The following is an 18,889-nucleotide window of genomic DNA, read 5'->3' on the forward strand; positions in this document are numbered from 1 at the left end:
AAAAAGAATGCCTAAAAAATCTCTTTCATCCCTAATCAAACCTTTGTCTACATTATCATTTCAAGACGCATCTAATAAAAGACTTAATCAGCGTCGTAACACCAGGAAGGAGAGAGTATTTTCCCCTTTAATAAACTGCATCTATTCCCTACTAAAATACAATAAAAAAAAGGCCTCGCCCCTTGTGGTTCGCTTCATTCTACGTTAAAAGATCCAACATTTTCATCTGGCAATCTCTACATATTCTCAAGTTCCTCAGTTATCCTTCTTGACATTTACACCTTCAATAAAGACACACCTGGTTTGCCTTCAGGATTGTCTCGGGTTGCGTTCGTCTCGCTCCCGGGTAAGTGTGGCCGCAACCCAATGTGGCAATACTTTTATCTAAGGCCGTATCTTTAAGTGCTTTTGTCCCTTCTCCTTGTGTCTGTCTTTTTCTTTCAGTACGTTGTCTTTATATTCGCGTCCATCTTCATCTAGCTTCTTCTGTTGCCCCTTCTCTTTTCTGACCCTCGATTCATCTGTACTCATTACCTTCATCAGCCATTGTTTCTGCTTCTTTATTTATGTTCCTCTGTACTTCTATACTCTACACTCTGCTGGTTTTCTGTTCCCTTGTCCTTTCAGCTCTCTGTGCCTGCATTTCTCTGTTTACATCTCCTGTCCTCCTGTGTCTTTGTCCCTCCCATCCATCCATCGTTCGTCATGTCTCTTATCTCGCATCTGTCGCTATCGTCTTCACCTCTGCATTCTCCAATCCTTCATCCCCTCGTTCGCATCCCTTCACCCCTGCGTCCCTCCCACTCTTCCATGCATAAGAGTGATGGCCGAGAACGAGTACGGAAAGTAAAAGTGAAACAAAGAGAGCTTCAAGATGTTCCCAGGACCCCCGAGGCCAGGACGGAATTGTTCTTGGGGGGAAAGCGGCTCGGGGGGACGCGGCTGTGTCGAAGGAAAAAAAGGAGCCACTAATAAAGGGTGAGGAAGCCACACGTTGGAGGTGAGCCACTGGAGCGTCTCCCCCAGACTGGTTCTCCTTGCTGGCGGGGAGAGACGAGCGGGGATGAGGCTAGGAAGGCAGGCAGGCAAGCGAGCAGGCAGGGAGGGCAGGTGAGCAGGCAGGTATAGGCAGGCCGGTGGGTGGGTGGTTGGGTGGGAAGGGAGGTTGGTGTTAAGTGGGAGGGTAGGCAGGTAGGTGATATTATGTAGGTAGACAGGTAAAGGGATGGTTAAAAAAAAATGCAAGGTGTGTGAATAAATGTTTCTCTTTTTCTTTTCTCTCTTTCTTTTCTCTCTTTTTTTCTCTCTCTCACACATACATCAGGTCACCTCTCCTTCCACGCAACACTTTCCTGAACGTTCGTCACCCGCTTCTTGCAGCATGACGAAACCCTCAAGCCCGTCCTGGCTGTCCCTCACACCTTCGTCTGGCTCGCTCAGGGAAAGTTGTCACCGCCCTCGCTCACTCCTGACAAATATGACAGGAAAGGATGCCGATAAAAAGCCGACGCCCGTTGTTACCGCGCCTTCTGGCATGTCCCGCTGCTCTTTTATGCATATGTAATTTACCCCTCCGCCCATGCAGCCACTTAGTCAGTCAGCCACCCTGTCAGCCACATCCAAAAGCCTTCCAGGACGTAGGGAAAGGGTGGGGAAAGCATCTCAACACACAAGCACCGACTTCTAAGCTGAAATTATGGACGCTGTGTGACAAATAAAGATGATGGCTGTACTGCAGCGTCCCTGGTTGTCCCTGTGTTTAGTGGCGAAGGGAGGAATGAAGGTAGATAAGGATTCATGGTCACCTGAACCTTGGCCGGACCCTAGCATTGTTTATTAGTCTTGTCTCCGTGTCGTAAGGGACGCGTGGCCTTGCTCCTTCCCCACGGCAAACCGACTCCCGTCCATAACACTTAATGGCAGAGGAGTATGCTGCGCTACGCCCGGGTAATGCAAGACCACGTGTAGGAAAACCAACGAGGACGAGAAACAATTAACTTTTTTTCGTCGTTGTAAGATGAGTGATTACAGGCAACGTTTTACAATATGATTTTCTTTTTCTTTACCATTTGCCGCCGCAGTGCACTTTTCTTTCTAGTTAAGTTTTAAGACCAAGAAAAAAAAAAGGTGCTTCATCAGCCAGCAATACAATAGCTTCCCATCACAGAGGAAATTTTCTTTGTTTTTATCCCGTTTTCTGTCTCTTCACCCTTTCCTACTCCCCTCTTTCCCCTTTGCCGGGGGTGTTTACTTTTAAATGTTTTCAACCATGGGAATAGTAACTGTGATTCCCTCCACTAATATTATTCATCCGGACCAACAGTTATTTGACACTTTTCTTTCCCCGGAGCCTTCAAGTTTCCTTTCGAACATTCCTCGAGAGCCACGTGCGCTCAAAAATAAAAGTTAGCCCAGACAGGTGAAGGAGAAACGCCCCGGAAACAGGCGATGACATTAAGGGAGCTGGAAGGTGGCGAGTAATAACGTTAACGGCCTTGACACGACCCGAACCCTGCAATCTGCTCCTCTGCATCAGCCGGAGACACCATCGAACCAAGGGCGAGGAAGACAGCGAAAGGAAGGGCTGGAGGGAAACCAAGAAAAGCCTTCATTTGAGCCTTTTTGGGCGTCTTCACCCCACAGCCATTTTTCACAGGGACACAGACAGGGTATTAGAGCATTCTCATCCCGAAACCCTCTCACCCTAGAGCGAGAATTTGCAGAAAGTACGTTATGCAAGACTAATCTCCAACCTTCTCTTTCTTGGCCTCCAGCGACGACCCTGAGACTGTGAGGAAAGGATAACCCATTCCGCCACCATAACCACCACTTGCCCAAGCCCCACCCCAGGGGGAGGGGGCGGACTGGGTGAGCAGAACACACCTCCTCCGTACACGTGGGCTCAGTGGCGGAGTAGGGGGAAGGGAAGGTATGGAAGGGGCTCAAGGGCTGCAGGCCGTGTGGGTTCCTTGTTCTTAGCAGTGCCCCAGGAAAGACACGACGCCCGTCCCTGTTTGGCTGTCTCCGTTATTATTTGCAAGGACGTCTTGCTACGGAGCTAAAGGAAACAATGTTTCTTCTGATATGCAGATAATTTTATATGAATATTTTTCTATAAAGTTGTGAATTCGAAACTTACGTTTCTCCTGTGACCATCACGAATAGCAGCTGTAATATTTTCTTGCCCAGAGTAAAAATACAAAGAGGAAAATAGGTTTGCAAGAAACAGCCTCTGCAGATTTACGATAAAGCGAAACTAACATAGAAAGGTTATGATGCTTATTGTTCCCGCAAAACAGTATTACATTTACAAATATTCCTTTTGAAGATCAAAATTCTGCAAGTATTGTTTTAACTGTAGAAACATTTCTTCGGCGTTTCTTGCGGGGATACAATATCGCCGCAAACTCTTCAAAAGTAATATCTTTCATGGGAGAGACGTGTTTTGAATTGATAAATGCAACAAATTATTGAGAGCCAACAAACATATATGCACACACACACCGGAATTTTCATTTACTTTATTGTGGCGTGAAACATTAACACAAAATATAATGCAGAAATATAAATGTTAAATAACTCTTTGATTTTAGTGTGAGCAACGAAGACATGATGATAATGTCCTAAATATTTCCCAAGCTTCCCACGCCCATCACATCGCGGCGAAAGGCACAGAGAGTATTAGGGACGCTTTCATATTCACAGAGGAGGGAGGAACAAAAATGGTGAAAGAACAGAAGATGCGTGGAAATGAGGAAAAGGAGAAGAGAAAATCCATGTGATAATAATCTGTGCTTGAAGAAACTTATTATAGGAGGCAAGATGAAACAGGCGATTAGGACAAAAATATATAAGATTAGAGCGATCATTAAGGAAAACATGACCCACTTAGGAAGAGGCGGAGAACTCTGAAAATGAGGACGAGGCAGTGGAGGAGGAGGGGGAGGAGAAGGAGAAGCAAGAAAAAGAAAAAGAAAAGAAAAATAAGTAAAAATATAAGAACAAGATGAACAACCGCAGGAACATGAACAAGAAAAAGGAAGAGGAGGAGGAGAGAACGAGGAGGAAAAGGTATCAAATAAAGAAGAAGAAGAAGAAGAAGAAGAAGAAGAAGATGAAGAACAAGAAAAGAAAGAAGAGGACGAAGAAGAATGCGAAGGAGTAGAATGAGTAGAAAAAGGAGGAGGAGGAAGATAAAGAGATGGAGGCGGAGGAGGAGGAGGAGGAGGAGGAGAAGGAAGAAGAAGAGGAAGAGAACCTGCATTTGAAGTACGTACAAAGATACAAAAGATTTATGAAAAGAAGAGAGAGAAGCGTCGAACAAGAGGAGCCGCAAGATTTACAGAAAGGAAATAGTAGAAGATAATGATGGAGGGAGGAAGAAAGGGAGGAGAAAGGGTCAGGTCGTGAAATGTCAGAGGGCAGAGCGGCCTTCCCCTCCTTCCTTTCCTCCTTCCCTCTTCCCTCTCCCTTTCATCCTCCCTCCCCTTAAACCAAACCGCTCATTGAAACAGGCTAACGTCATGTATCTCGTTCAACAGCGGCCGTGTCATCATTATTTGTAGAACTATTGGCAGCATCAGCTCTAACGGTATACTAGTAGTAGTAGTAGTAGTAGTAGTAGTAGTATCAGGCATCCAATCATCTAATCTATGCCTCTCACCCCCCCCTCCTTGGGACCCCTGGCTTCCCCAACCTTTCCCCTGTTTGTATGTTTGTCTTTTTCAAACCCCTCAGTCTTGTTTTTTTATATATTCCTTTTTTTGTATACCTTCAAGCCCCTCACTCTTTTTTTTTTTTTATGTTAGTCTCTGTTTTCCTTCTTGTTCCTTTGTATGTTTTCCCCTCCCTCGCCTTACACTTCTTCCTATCCGGACATTGCCCCCTTCCTCTCTCCTCCACACCCCGTTTTCTTTTCCTCTCATCACACGTCTTTTCCTCTCCTCCTTGCCTACCGTTCCCACCCCGAGTTTCTCCTTTCTCTCCCTTTATTGTCTTTCTTTGTCTCTCCTTTCTCTTCCTTCCTAGCTCATTGTCATACATCACTCTCATTTGTCCTTTTTTTAAATTCCATCACACTCAGCAGAGAGAGAGAGAGAGAGAGAGAGAGAATCATGAAAGATACATATTTTGAGAAAGCTAATATATTATGCCCAAAGAATTTAGTCGTTGTGTGGGAAGGAGGAAGTGAAAGGAAAGAGGCACGAGCGGTGAGAGAGGTAGGGAGACAGATGGGTGAGGGGGAAAAGGAAGGGAGGGAGGGACGGAGGGAGGGTAGATGACTGGATAGATGGAGGGAGGGAGGGAAGTAAGCTCAAGGGAAAGTGGGAAGACGTTAACCATGAGAGAGAACTTTAGTCATTTCATGGTAAGCAGAAGTAAAAATTGAAATGTGAATCAATCAAATATTTAATCACAGCAAGTAATGAATGTATTGATGTATCTTGGAGACTCTTTTTGGCATCTTATTCATTCTTTTTTATTTCTTAGGTTCCTGTTTCGTTCTGCCTTCATCCTGCCTCCTTTGAAAATAAATAAATAAATTGACCCCTCATTCGGCCACCTCTGTGGATTCTTTTTAGGAGCAGCGAGTAGCGGGCTTTTTTTTATTATTGTTTCCTTTTTTTGTGTCCCCTTGAGCTGTCTCCTTCGTTGTAAAAGAAATAGAAGTGAAATAAATAAATAGATAGATAAATATAAATAAAAGACGATTATAAATGCATCTTCTGGACTTTTTTTTTAAAGATAAGTAAATAAAAAAAGTAGATAAATAACTGAAAATAAAAATAAATAGATAGGAAATATAAATAAATAAATGAATGAAAATATATACAATAATTATCATGATCAAATGTGCTCTTTTCTGCTTCATTATCCCCTGTGGCTGGAAGGGTTCGGGTAACATGATCATCCCGCTCTGACACTGACGTAATCCCTCCTGCTGGAATTTATGTTCACGAGTGCACATTAATGGGATCGTAAACACCTTCGTGAAAGCCCAATGATTATTCTTAGTACCATCCCTCGCTCCTCCCTCGACCCTTTCCCTTCCTTCCCTCCACTCGTCTTGTTCCTTCCTCCCACCACCTTTCACTCCCTTCTCTCCTCTTTTCCTTGCAATCATCCTTTTGTTCGCTTACCTCTCCCTCTCGTCTCCTCTCTCCGTTCCCAATCATTTTCTCCTCTCATTACCTCATCACCCTTCCTCGTCTCTCATTTCCTCTCCTCTTCTCTCCTCTCATTCCCTCTTCTTTTCTTAATCATTATTTATCCCATCAACATTCTCCTTTCCCTTTATCTCAACGCAAGCAGCCTCATTGCGTACCTATTATGCTCTGTTTTCTACTTCGTTTTATTTTCTTTAAGGAGTAAAAGACGTAGAGGAAACATATAGGAGAGGAGAAGAGATAGAGAACATAAGGAGATTGAAGGGGGTGAAGTGTAGAGTGGAGAAAGCAGTGGAAGAGGAGGAAGTGAAGGTGGAAGATATGGGTGGTTCTGTAGGTGAGGAGGAAGAGGAGTAGGAGGAGGAGTAGGAGGAGGAGGAGGAGGGGGAGACACAGCTATAGGTGGTGAGGTAAGTCTGAGAGAGGAGAGAGGGACCCAAACAGCAGGTAGAGAGAGGAACAAGTTTGCCCCTCTACAGGACGATGGATGTGACGTTCGATAAGGTGATAGGCCGATGCTCCCTCCCCTTAGGTCCCTCTTTCACCTGTCCCTTCCATGTCCCATTCACTCCCTCAGCCATACCACCATGTCACCCCAACCCACCCTTAACCCCCTTCCATTCATTCTATCCTTTATCCCTTAACGTTTCCCTTCCTCGTTCTTAAATCACCACTTTCTGTTCTATTCATGGTGTCTGTTAGGGTTCCACGTCACTTCTAACTCTTCCATTCATTCTATTTTTGATCCCTCTTCCTCTTCCTCTTCCCTCTCTCCTGCCCCTTCGCCCCCGTCCACCTTTTCACTTTCATACTTCTTCCTCCCCATCATCCCCCCTCTCCACTCCCCTTTCCCTTCCCTTTCCTCCCTTGTTCTTCATTCTCCCTCCTCGTCCCTCTCCCTCTTTCTTATCAATATGTCACACGGCCTATCTCTATCTCTCTGTCTCCCCCTTTCCTCTACCTTTACGTCTGGCAGCTATAGGTTGTTGTTGTTGTTGTTGTTGGTGGTGGTGGTGGTGGTGATGGTGGGGGGGCGGCATCTAGTGTTTTTTTTTTCCTCCGTGCCATTCTTCATTCCTTTCTCTTTATCTTACATCCTTTTACTTGCCTGTCATAACCCCCCATTTCACTGGCTCTGGCACACACACACACACACACACACACACACACACACACACACACACACACACACACACACACACTCACTCTCTCTCTCTCTCTCTCTCTCGACCTCCGTGTTTTACGATGTTTGTCTCTTGCGTTTGTTTGTTCGTCTCCAGCTAACCTGTTATTTTTGTTGTTATTTCTTTTTTTACCCAACTTCTCTTCAGTTCGTAAAAAAAAAAAAAAAAAAGAGGATAGCAAAGATGCCGTATATGTTCCTTGTGTATGTGTGTGTGTGTGTGTGTGTGTGTGTGTGTGTTTTACTGGCAAAGAATATGACCAGGCAGTTTTTTTTTTCACTCTTATATTCTCCAGCAAACCTCCCTCCCAGTTTGTTTTTTCTCCTTCCTTTCTCCGTCTCCTCCTTCCTCTCTCTCTCCCTCTCTTCCATCATCCATTACTCATCCAAGACAGTAACATGAAAAAACAGTGATTACTACATGTTGCATCGTGTTGACTTATCTTCCTCTGTATATACCTTCAATATTTCCTCTTTTTTTTAACTGGTTTTCTTCCTCTATCTATTGTTTTTCACCTCCACTCATTCATCACATCTTCCCTTTGTTTGCAAGTTCACTCTCATATCCCATTCCGTGTATCATTCCCTTTCCTTTTTGTTTCTACCTTCCATATTTCATTTTTATCACACGTTCTTTTCTCGTTTTTCTCGTCTCTTTGTCGTTTCTGACCTCTGCTCATTTTTTACATCTTCCCTTTGTTGCAAGTTCATTCTCATTTCCCATTAAATGCATCCTTCCCTTTCCTTTTCTTGTTTCTACCTTTCAAATTTATTTTTATCACTCGGTTTTCTCTCTTTTTTTTTCTTCCTCTGTTATTTCTCACCTCCATTCATTCTTTACAACCTTCCTTTTTTTTGCAAGCCCATTGTCATATACCACTCAGTACAGCATTTCCTTTCCCTTTAGTTTCTCCCTCTCATATTTCTTTTTATTACTCGTTTTTATCGCAGTTTTTTTTCCTCCGTTATTTATCAGTTATCACCCCCACTCATTCATTTTAACTACTTTTTGTTGCAAGTTCATCGTCATATACCACTCAGTACATCCTTTCCATTTCTTTTAGTTTCTGCCTTTCATATTTCTGTTTCCATGACTCGCTTCCTCTAATTTATCGTCTTCGTTGGCCCTTCAGTTTTCCCGTTGGGGTGCAAACAAAGAGTGAGTCTCCCCTTTCTTCCCTTGTTCAGTCTCTCCTCTCACTCTTCAATATATATATTTTTTGCGTGTCTCCCTTTCTCCACCTTGTTACCTCTCTGCCCTCCTCCTCACCTCCTTGTACCTACCCGCCCTCCCTCCCTTCCTTCCTTCCTCCCTTTCTCTCTTTATCTGTTGGTCATTCCTTTCGCTTCCTCTTCCTCTCTGTTGCCTCTCATTTTTCTTTCTCTGTTTCCTCCCTTCGTCCTCTCCTCATTGTACCTATCTGTTCTCCCTTCCTTCTTTCCTTCCTCTCTCTCTCCCTCTTCCTCTCTGTTGTCTCTCATTTATCTTTCTCTGCTTCCTCCCCTCTTCATCTTCTCCTTGTACCTACCCTCCTTCCCCCCCTTCCTTCCTTCCTCTTTTTCTCCCTTACACATTCTTTCCTTTCCCTCTTCCTTTCTGTCGTCCATTATTTTTCTTTCTCTTCTTCCTTCTCATTGTTTCCATAAATCCTCTCTCTTTTTGTATGATTTTCTTTGTCTTTTTTCAGTTTCGAATTTTCTGGTATTTTTCTGACTTTATTATCTTTTGTCTCTCTCTCTCTCTCTTTCTTCCCTTCTCTTTCCTTTCACTTCTCAGTCTCGCTAATCATTCTCTTCTCAGTTCTTTTCTTCTCCTTTCGCATTTCATTCTTATTTTTTCTTCCACCTGTACAGATTTTTTTTCTAGTTTTCTCTTCCCTTTCTCCTTGTCATCCCTGCTGCCCTTCTGCCTCCCGATTATCTCTTTCTCTCTCATTTATCTTTTTTCTTCATTGGTTCCTGAGTTCGTAATCTTTCCTCGTCCTCCTACTTCTCTTAAACTTTCGTCATCTCCTTTATTTTCATTTACAGTACCCTTCCTCCTTCCTTTCCCTTATCACTCCCTTCTTTCTTCAACACTCCTATTACTTTTATCTTCTCTCCTCCCTCACTATGCATATTCACCCTTCTCTTTACTCTCCCTCGCTATCTCTTGAAGCACCCTTACCTCCCCATCTTCCCTTCCTCCTCCTCCCTCGGTCTTCAATACACCTTTCTCTCTCTTCTCCACCCCCCCACTCCCTCCCTCCCCCTCCTCCTCCAGGAAGCCCTTGGTGACGGAGAGTGAAAGTGGTCCCGGCATAGTGACCTTGGAGAAGCACCAGACGGGCACCGCATCTTCGCCCCCTTCGTCTCACCTTCTCTCACCTTGCCGACTCGAAGCCCTGGGCGAAAATGAGGGAGGGAGGGTCCTTCTCCTCCTCCTCCTCCTCCTCTTTCCCCTCCTCCTTCTCCTCTTTCAGATCTCCATATCCTCCTCCTCCTCCTCCTCCGTCCATTCTCCCTCATTCTTCACCATTCTCTTTTTTTCTTCTTCCATGTAGCTTTTCCTCTCTTTCTCACTCCTCCTTCTCCTCCTCCTCCTCAGTCTCCTTCAAATCTGCATATCCACGACCTCTCTCTCTCTCTTTCTCTCTCTCTCTCTCTTTTCCTCTCTCTCCTTCCCTCCCCCTCCAGTTTATCTTACCTCTCTCTTTCCCTCCGTCTCTCTCCGAGTTACTTTTCCTTTCTTTTCTCCGTATAAGCTGTGCGAGGGACGAGGGCGGGGAAGGGCGTGAATGAAGCTTGAGTGTGGTAGTAGTAGTAGTAGTAGTAGTAGTAGAGGGAGGAGTAGGAGGAGAAGCAAGTGGAAGAAGAAGAAGAAGAAGAAGAAGAAGAAGAAGAAGAAGAAGAAGAAGAAGAAAAGTAACAAAAAAAGACAGAAGAAGTAGAAGAAGAAGAAAAGAAAAGAAGAAGAAAAGGAAGGAGATGGAAAAGAAAAGAAAAAAATACGAGGTGCATAAAAGACGGATGGTAAATAAATACTATGTGTGCTTAGAATACAAATGTGTTTGTGTGACATAAAAGCGGAGAGGAGGAGGAGGAGCCAGAGGGAGGGGTGGCAGGCAGGAAGGAAGAATAAAAAAATAAGGGGGAGAAGTTGATATCCTTGAAGGTATATGAAGGTGTGAGGCAGTATGTTAGAGAGTAGCGGGAAGGGCTGTTTGGTGGGGCTCATTTGGCCTTCCTCTCCCTTCCCTTCTTCCTCCCCGTCACCTCAGCATCCGGGATCTCTCAACCTCTTCATATCCTCCCATCCACGTCCGTCCATCACTCCCATTCATTAGCGGATCTATGGGGCACATGGTCACGTGCCTCCCTAAAATATATATATATAATATATATATATATATATATATATATATATATATATATATATATATATATATATATATATATACATATATATATATATATATATATATATATATATATATATATATATATATATATATATATATATATATGACGCGAGGTGAGGACGAAGAAAAGAAAGTGCATTTTATATGTTACTTGAATATTCAATTTTCGGTTTAGTCTTTGTTTTGGGGCATAAATCTCTCCGTCATATGCGGGCGGGGCGCGCCGAGTGACTGGAAATCGCATCAAAATGGGAAACTTCCTCTCGCGCCGTTTCCTGCTGGGACCAAGTTGCAGTGAAAGAGAAGGAAGAAGAGCTGCCTCCACAGGGAAGCATTAAGGTGACATCCGTCGAGAGCAAGAATGTTACAGATAATGGCGATGGACTTGAGAAAGTGGAACGGACAGAGGAAACAAAGGAGATTCTTCCCGGCAACAAAACGACTCAAGTTGCAGTGAAAGACAAGGAAGAACAACTGCCCCCACAGGGAAGCACTAATGTGACATACGTGGAGAGCAAGAATGTTACAGATAAGTACGATGGACTTGAAAAAGTAGAACGGACAGAGGAAACACAGGAGATTCTGCACGGCAACAAAACGACTCAAGTTGTAGTGAAAGAGAAGGAAAAAGAGCTACCTCCACAAGGAAGCACTAAGGTGACGTCTGTGAAGGTTCGTAACGAGAAAAATCTTAATGTAACAATTAAAGACTTGAAACAACAAGTTGATGACTTGAAAAACAAGCTTAAGGAAGAAAAAGCAAAGGCTAAAAAAACAAAAGCTACGCCTGGCCTATGCGTCGTATTAAGAAAAAGTAAACTTGTAAAAAAGAAAGTCCTTGCTCTGACGCTGGCTATAGTTGTTGATAAAGTTGTGCCCTCGGTGGTAGCGGAAAAAGTCCCCGTTGTGACACAGATGAAGATTGCTGAGAAGATTCCCGCTACGGTGACGGAAGGAAAAGTTCCTGTAGTCCCTCAACGGGAGGTTGTTGAAAAAGTGGCCCCTTCGGTGACAGAAGAGATTGTCACTGTTTCTAAAGAGAAAGAAGAACTCCCTGTTGTAACAGAGGAAAAGGTTCCCGTTGTGACAAATCAGACAGTTGTTGAAAAGGTTACTCCTTCCGTAACAGAAGAAAAAGTTGTCACTCAACGGTTGCCCCCTCTGTCAAGGAAAGCGTAGTTTCCATTCCAAAGAGGGAGGAAAGAGTAGTTGAAAGAACTGCTCCTGTTGTAAAGATATATATTACAACAGAGTAGTGATATCGTATTGCTGTTTCTGTTATCCATTTCATTGAACCTAACCTAACTAAATCTAACCTAACCTGACCAAACTAATAACCTGACCTAACTTAAATCTAGCCTAACCTAACATGACACTACCGACTGAAAATATGCAATGTGGGATGCTGCACTTGTTCACTTCATCATCACACTGGTTTAATATTCCGGAAGCTACTAGTTACTGCACTTCATTCAGAGACGAACATATAGCGCACAATGGATGCAAAGAAGTTCAATCGTGTCCAGTATTTCTACTAACAAGAGATGAAAAGTAGAGAAAGAAGAAGCAAAGAAGAAAAAGAAAGAAAACAGTACAGGGAGAGAAGGAGGCATGAGGAACGGAGGAAGGACTTAGAGGGAGAGGATGAGGCATGAGGGATGAAGTAAAATTTTCAAGGAAGAGAAAGACATGAAGGAGATGCTTTAAGGAGCCGTGAGAGAGTGAGAAAGGAAGAAGAAAGGAATAAACACAAAGCAACACGAAGAGGAAAGCAAGGGAAGGGAAGGAGAGAACAAGCAAAGGGACTAATGAAGGAGGAGGACCAAGACAACTGAACAACGAAAATGAGAACACGAAGAAAGAGCTACACCACAGGGCATGTATCAGCGGGTTCCTTACTGTCCCCGCATCTTCTTTAGCTAATCTTGCCGCAGCCACCCTTCCCAAAAGACCGCGGGGTGGATGAAAAAAAGGGCGAGGGAAAAAGGTGAAGGACGGAGAAGAGAGATGGAAGGGAAGGAAGGGGAGAAGAAGGGGAAGATGAAAACACTTACACCTGTCACTCTCACCTGCCCCTAATGAAGACAGGCAAGCTTTAGGGATGAACCGGTGAGTGCAGAAGCGAGGGGTCAGTCAAGGGCGAGACGCGAGTTCAGCCACTTCGGACGCCGTGTCGGAGAAAATTCCCAAAGTTCTTAGTTGGGCCGCCATTCTGAGAGAGGTGGCGGGCATTACCAGCGACCCCACCTGAAAGAGCTCGACTTTATCCCTCAAAATTGGCTTGGAAACCACATGCTGGACGAGTTGCATGGACTGGGGAGGGGAGAAAAAGGATGGAAAGAGAGGGAGAGAGAGAGAGAGAGAAGGGGAAGGAGGAAAGAGGATGGGAAATAAGAGTCCCATTCCCCATTTTCATTCCTCTTTCTTACGTCTTTCCGCTCCACCTGTGTCCATCTCACCCCACCAGCTCGTCTTTCCTCATCTCTTACTCATGTTATCCATCCTACTCCCTCTCTGTACTCATCCTTTCTTTCCCATCCCTTCATCTCCTCATCCTTCTAATCCTCCCATTTCCCTTTCATTCTTCCCCATCATTTCATGCCCCTTATAGATCCCGTGGCCTTCAAGACAAATTTTAAGATAGATATTGATGAGAGAAAAAGAAAAGGAATGAGGATAGAGAAAAGAAGAAGAAGAAGAAGAAAAAGAAGAAGAAGAAGAAAAAGAAGAAGAAAAAGAAGAAGAAGAAGAAGAAGAAGAAGAAGAAGAAAGAAGAAGATCAAGAAACGAAAACTAAGCACGAAAAAAATAAGGAAATCAAGAAGTAGGAAAGAAATGGCCAAGAAATTTCTAACCTGATTTTTCGCTACTATAAGTCGGTGAAGCAAACCTAACCTTCCAAAATTATAGCGGAAAGGAATGTTACAACGCTTCGTGCTACAGAGAGAACATTACAACATGCCGAAAATACCCGATTGAATAACAAAAAACGAGAAGAAAAGTAACACAAAATTTACCTTCGACATTACCACCTCCCCTTAGAGAAGCAAGCAAGGAGGAGGAGGAAGAGGAGGAGGAGGAGGAGAGTACAGAACACGCATTTAGAGGAAGAGAACACGAATACAAGGGAAAAGACAGCGAGTACAAGGAAAATGGAAGGAAATTACAAGGATACGATATGAAAATGTAAGAAAATGCTAGGAAATACAAAGGGGAAAGGAGGAAAACACATGAAAAGAACACGAGGACAAGGGAAAGAACACGAATACTAGGAAAAGAACACGAACAAGAGGAAAACAGAGGAAACGCAAGAAAGTACCAGAAAATAAAAGGAAATACAAGGTGATACGAAGAAAACACAAGAAAAAGAACACGAGGACAAGGAAAAGAACAGAATACTAGGAAAAGAACACGAACAGGAGGAAAACAGAGAAAATACAAGGAAATACAAGAAAATAAAAGGAAAATACAAGAAAAGACCATGACTACAAGGGGCACAAACTTTTCTTCCACCATAATAACATCACCTTAAAAGCAGGCAAGGAAGGAAAAGTAGAAAGAAGGAAAAGAACACAAATCATAGGAATCCCTTTAACCTGAGTACCATTTGTTTACTTCTCCTCCTCCTCCTCCTCTTCCTCTTCCTCGTCCTCCTTCGTTCTTCATCTACTAGTGGTTCCTTCACAACAATATCCTGAGTGGTATATTTTTTTACGGTGTTCATATGTGGCAAAGAAATGGAAGCCTGTCTGTTGGTCTTCGTGTATTAAAAACCAGCAATATTTTTTTTTTCTTTTTTTTTTTAACAGAGGAAGCATATCATGTTCTGCGTCTTGTCCTCCATCGGTGTATATGGCTCTTTCCCCGCCGCAAGTTTCCTCCTTATATACTTCTGCCCCTCCTGTGTCCTGAGTGAGGTGCCAAGTCGGGTATTTTGCTGCTTTTTTTCTGTATGTTGTCTTTAGGTTGCCTTCTGTAGTATTTATTTTCCCTGCCTCACATTTTTTTCTTCACTCGGTTTTATTTTTAACATTCGCAGTTTCATTCTTGAGTCTTTGGTTTATCTTTCGTATGTTTTTTTTCCTGTTTCCTCCATTACTTACCTGTTTGTTGATTGTCGGTCTCTGATCTTGATATGCGTTGTTGTTGTTGTTGTTATTATTATTATTATTATTATTATTATTATTATTATTATTATTATTATTATTATTATCATCTCTCACTCACTCACTCATTCATTCACTCGCTCAATCACTCATTCAAACACCCACCCACTCACTCACTCACTCACTCACTCACTCGCTCACTTATTCATTCCCTCTCTCATTCATTCACTCTCTCAATCACTCATTCAAACACCCACCCACTCACTCACTCACTCTTTCACACACTCATTCACTCACTCACTCACTCACTCGCTCACTCACTCACTCACTCACTCACTCGCTCACTCATTCCCTCACTCATTCATTCACTCGCTCAATAACTCATTCAAACACTCCCTCACTCACTCACTCACTCACTCGCTCACCCACTCATTCATTCATTCATACACTTACTCACTCACTCACTCACTCACACACACCAAAAAATCGAAATCAATGGAGAAATTTGCTTACATTTTAAGAGAAAACTCACATAATGTTCACTCACATCTTATAGTAAATTCGTGGACCATTTTTCAGTCATGTATAATTAGAAAAAATCTTCCCTTTATTTTGAGTATATTTTTATTATTATTATTATTTTTTTTTTTTTTTTAGTATTACGTATTGCTTTTTCTCTGCAGTGTGAATGGGCGGGCGAGTAGGGTGGGTGGGGGAGGTCTGTGTGTGTGTGTGTGTGTGTGTGTGTGTGTGTGTGTGTGTGTGTGTGTGTGTGTGTGTGTGTGTGTGTGTGTGTGTGTGTGTGTGTACGCCGCCATGTTTCCCTTACTTCTCCTGCCTCGCTTGCATCACCTACCTGCCTCGCCTTGTCCCCAGAGCTGTCATGGGACTTCCAGATAAACGTGGCAGATCCCCTTATGGTCTGAGACTAATGATCCGTCTACCACCTCTTCAGCGAGGCAACGAAAAGAGGAGCATAGGGAGGGGAGTAAAGGCTAACTGGAACGACACGCAACCAGGCCGTTAGAGGATGAGTGAGGAGATGGAGGGTAGGAAAAGTAAAAGGAAAGGATAACACAGGTGTAACGTAACATCAGGGGAGGGTACGGGACAGGTAGCCTTCAGGTGAAGTTATCAGAGAACCTTATGAGTGATAGGAGCTTAAAAGTACAGGATGCTGAGGTGTGAGGGTCCTGCCGTCTCACTGGAACTGTGGCTCTTGACCTCCCTGGGCGCGAAGTCTAAGCTGCTCCTCAGCGAAGGCGATCTGCTGGAGGGCGTGGGCGGGCAGAGGGTGGGGCGTGGGCACGGAGGGGCCCTCGGCGCGGAAGCCAAGCTCGTCAGCCACGTAGCGAACCTCCACCAGGTTGCCGTCAGGGTCAGAGAACCTGGAACGAGACACCGTCACCTCCTTGTCTGTCTTTAGCTCACCTGCTTCTCTACCTGCTGTCCTCTGCTAGCACCCAGACAAGGCTATAACGTGGCAAAGGTGTGGAAGATGCCGGAAATAAAATAACGTAGCAGGAGGAAGTTGAGAAGTTTAAGTAGGAGGGAAATTAGTCTCGTATGTCACCTAAATATCAATCCTGCTACATTAGTTAATCACGTGATCTAGACTTCAGCCCCTAAAGAAAAGCCATCACACACATCATAACCCTCAGCCTCATTCCCTTGCCTCCTCCCCCCTTCCCCCGACAAGCCCACAACCCCAGCCAGTTGAACACTCACGAGTAGGATCCCTCCACGTTGCTCTGTCCCTGTGATCCTGGCTGGCCATTCTCGGAGACCCTCACGCCATCCTCAGTCTCGAAGTTGGTGACGTAAGAGCCACCAGCGGGGGCCACGCGGTCGTCGTACAGGATAGCGACGACGGGGCGCGCTTCGTGGGACCTTGGCTGCTCGAAGGCCACCTGGGCGCTGCCCTGATCCACGAACCCTGCGTCGTCGTGGTGGTGGTCGTGACCGCCGTCCACGTGGCCAGGCAGCTTGGCCGCCACGCACACACCGACCAGGGCAGCAAACACGGCCTGGGGGACATTGCGTGTTAGCACGAGGCCTTGGGTTAGCGGGGAAAAGACGAGTTAACGGAGTCTCCCTGATCTGTCTGCCGTTTTCTTTGTTATCTGAACAGTTGATTTTTTTTTTCTCTCCAACCGGAAAAATAAGTGAGAATCTATTTATGCATGAACACTATATGGCATAATGATGAATACTTAAATAATAATAATAATAATAATAATAATAATAATAATAATAATAATAATAATAATAATAATAATAATAATAATAATAATAATAATAATAATAATAATAATAATAAAGATGAGAGGACGAAGAAAAAGAGGAAGAAGAGGAGAGGAAGTAGAAGACAAAGGCAGGACCAGAATGAAAAAAGGGAAAGGAGATTAAGGAAGAGAAAAGAGAAGGAATGGGAAAAGTAACGGTCAGAAAGAGTAGGAAGAGGAGGAGGAGAGAAATGAACATAAGGAAAGAGAAAAAAAAAACAAAGAAAATAAAGGAGGAGGAGGGAGGTGAACGTATGGAGGGAGAGGAAAGGGGTAGAAAAAGAAATGATAAAGAGGAGGAGGAAGGGGAGAGGGAAAAGGAGAGAAACGATCGCAAGAAAAGAAAAAAAGGAAAGGAAAGGAAATGAGGGGGAGAGGCGGGAGGAGGAAAGAAATGAAAGTAAGGAAAGAGTAAAGGAGAAAGGAAATGAGAGGGAGGAGAGAGAGGGGGGAGTGGGGGGGAAGAAGAGAAACGGGCATAAGAAAAGAAGCAAATGGGAAGGAAATAAAATGAGGACGAAAGGGAAAATGAGAAAATAAGGAAAATAAGGAAAACAGAAAAACAAATCGAGGGGAAACACTGTAATAAATGTCCATGTCACTCAAGAAAATGCCAACGTGTGTGTGTGTGTGTGTGCGTGTGTGTGTGTGTGTGTGTGAGTGTGTGGCGGTACTCACAAGCTTCATTTCTGCGGGGTTGTGTGTGCTGGAGGGGCAAGCGACGCTCTTATATACTCGGAGGTGAGAGGCACTGCTGCTGTGACCTCCCCATGAACCCCTGACCCCTAGCAGCCCCCTACCGATCCCCCCTGCCACCCCTCATCCAACCCACCTCCCTCCCTCATCCCTTACCCGCCCCTCCCAACACCACCTTCTCTTCCAGCCCGCCCCTCCCTATATCTCCCCCTCTCGTCTTCCTTTCTCTTCCCCTTCCCCTTCCCTCACCACCCCTTATTTCCCCTACCACCCCTTTGTTTCGCCCCCCTCCCTCAAGCGTCCCTCACTTTCCCACCATTGCCTCCTCATTCTCCCATTCCCAATCGTCTTTCCCATTTCTTTTGTTCCCTTCCCACACTTCTCCTTGGGCCCCTTCTTTTTTTTTCTTAACCCTCTCCTTATAGCTTACGTATTCCTTCCTTTTTTTCCCTCCATTGCTTACCACCTCCATTCCCTTGCATCGCCTAAGTCTTCAAATCTATCTATCTTTCATTCTCATCCATTTCTCTCATGTTCCCGTCCCCCTTCTTTCCGATTTCCCATTCTTTCCTATTTATTATGTTCCCCTTACCATACTCATACTATATTTGAGCTTTTTTTTTTTACTCTTTCAACACCCTTGTCTTCATTTCCTTCTTAGTTTTGTTTTTTTTATTTCTTCCTTTTCACACATTTCCCATCTTTTCCTACTCATGGCCTCCTTAGTACCTTTCATTTCACCTCCCCAACCCCTTTCCTTGTCCCATAACTCAACCATATCCTCACCATGCCTTCCATTCCCATTCCCTCCCCTTCCCTCGTAAAACACCTTTTGTAGCATCTCGTAGCAATATTTACCTTCACTTCTTTTCCTCTCCTCTTCTGTCTCATTAATTCTTTCTCTCCTCCCCTCCCCCCCTCCTCGCTGTTGGTTTTATCTTCCCTCGGTCTTTTGCCAGTTTATCTCCCCTTGTACCCCCTTCCTTCCCTACCTTCTCTCTGCTTTCACTCTCTCCCCCCTATTTAAATCTATTACCTTACCTACTCGTTG

General features: G+C 44.2%; 1 protein-coding gene across 1 annotated transcript; it reads right to left on the reverse strand.

Annotated features, from left to right (window-relative positions):
- Positions 1-15,575: 15,575 nt before the first annotated feature.
- Positions 15,576-17,896, reverse strand: LOC127000720 (cuticle protein AM1199-like). The gene is made up of 3 exons (XM_050864745.1): positions 17,821-17,896; positions 16,586-16,884; positions 15,576-16,245 (listed from the first exon to the last, which is right to left on the reverse strand). The coding sequence occupies exons 1-3, from the start codon at positions 17,827-17,829 to the stop codon at positions 16,059-16,061; spliced, it is 495 nt and encodes a 164-aa protein (XP_050720702.1). The 5' UTR covers positions 17,830-17,896; the 3' UTR covers positions 15,576-16,058.
- Positions 17,897-18,889: the final 993 nt, after the last annotated feature.

The sequence above is a fragment of the Eriocheir sinensis genome, chromosome 2 (assembly GCF_024679095.1).
Source record: "Eriocheir sinensis breed Jianghai 21 chromosome 2, ASM2467909v1, whole genome shotgun sequence".
NCBI classification, from domain to species: Eukaryota; Metazoa; Arthropoda; class Malacostraca; order Decapoda; family Varunidae; genus Eriocheir; species Eriocheir sinensis.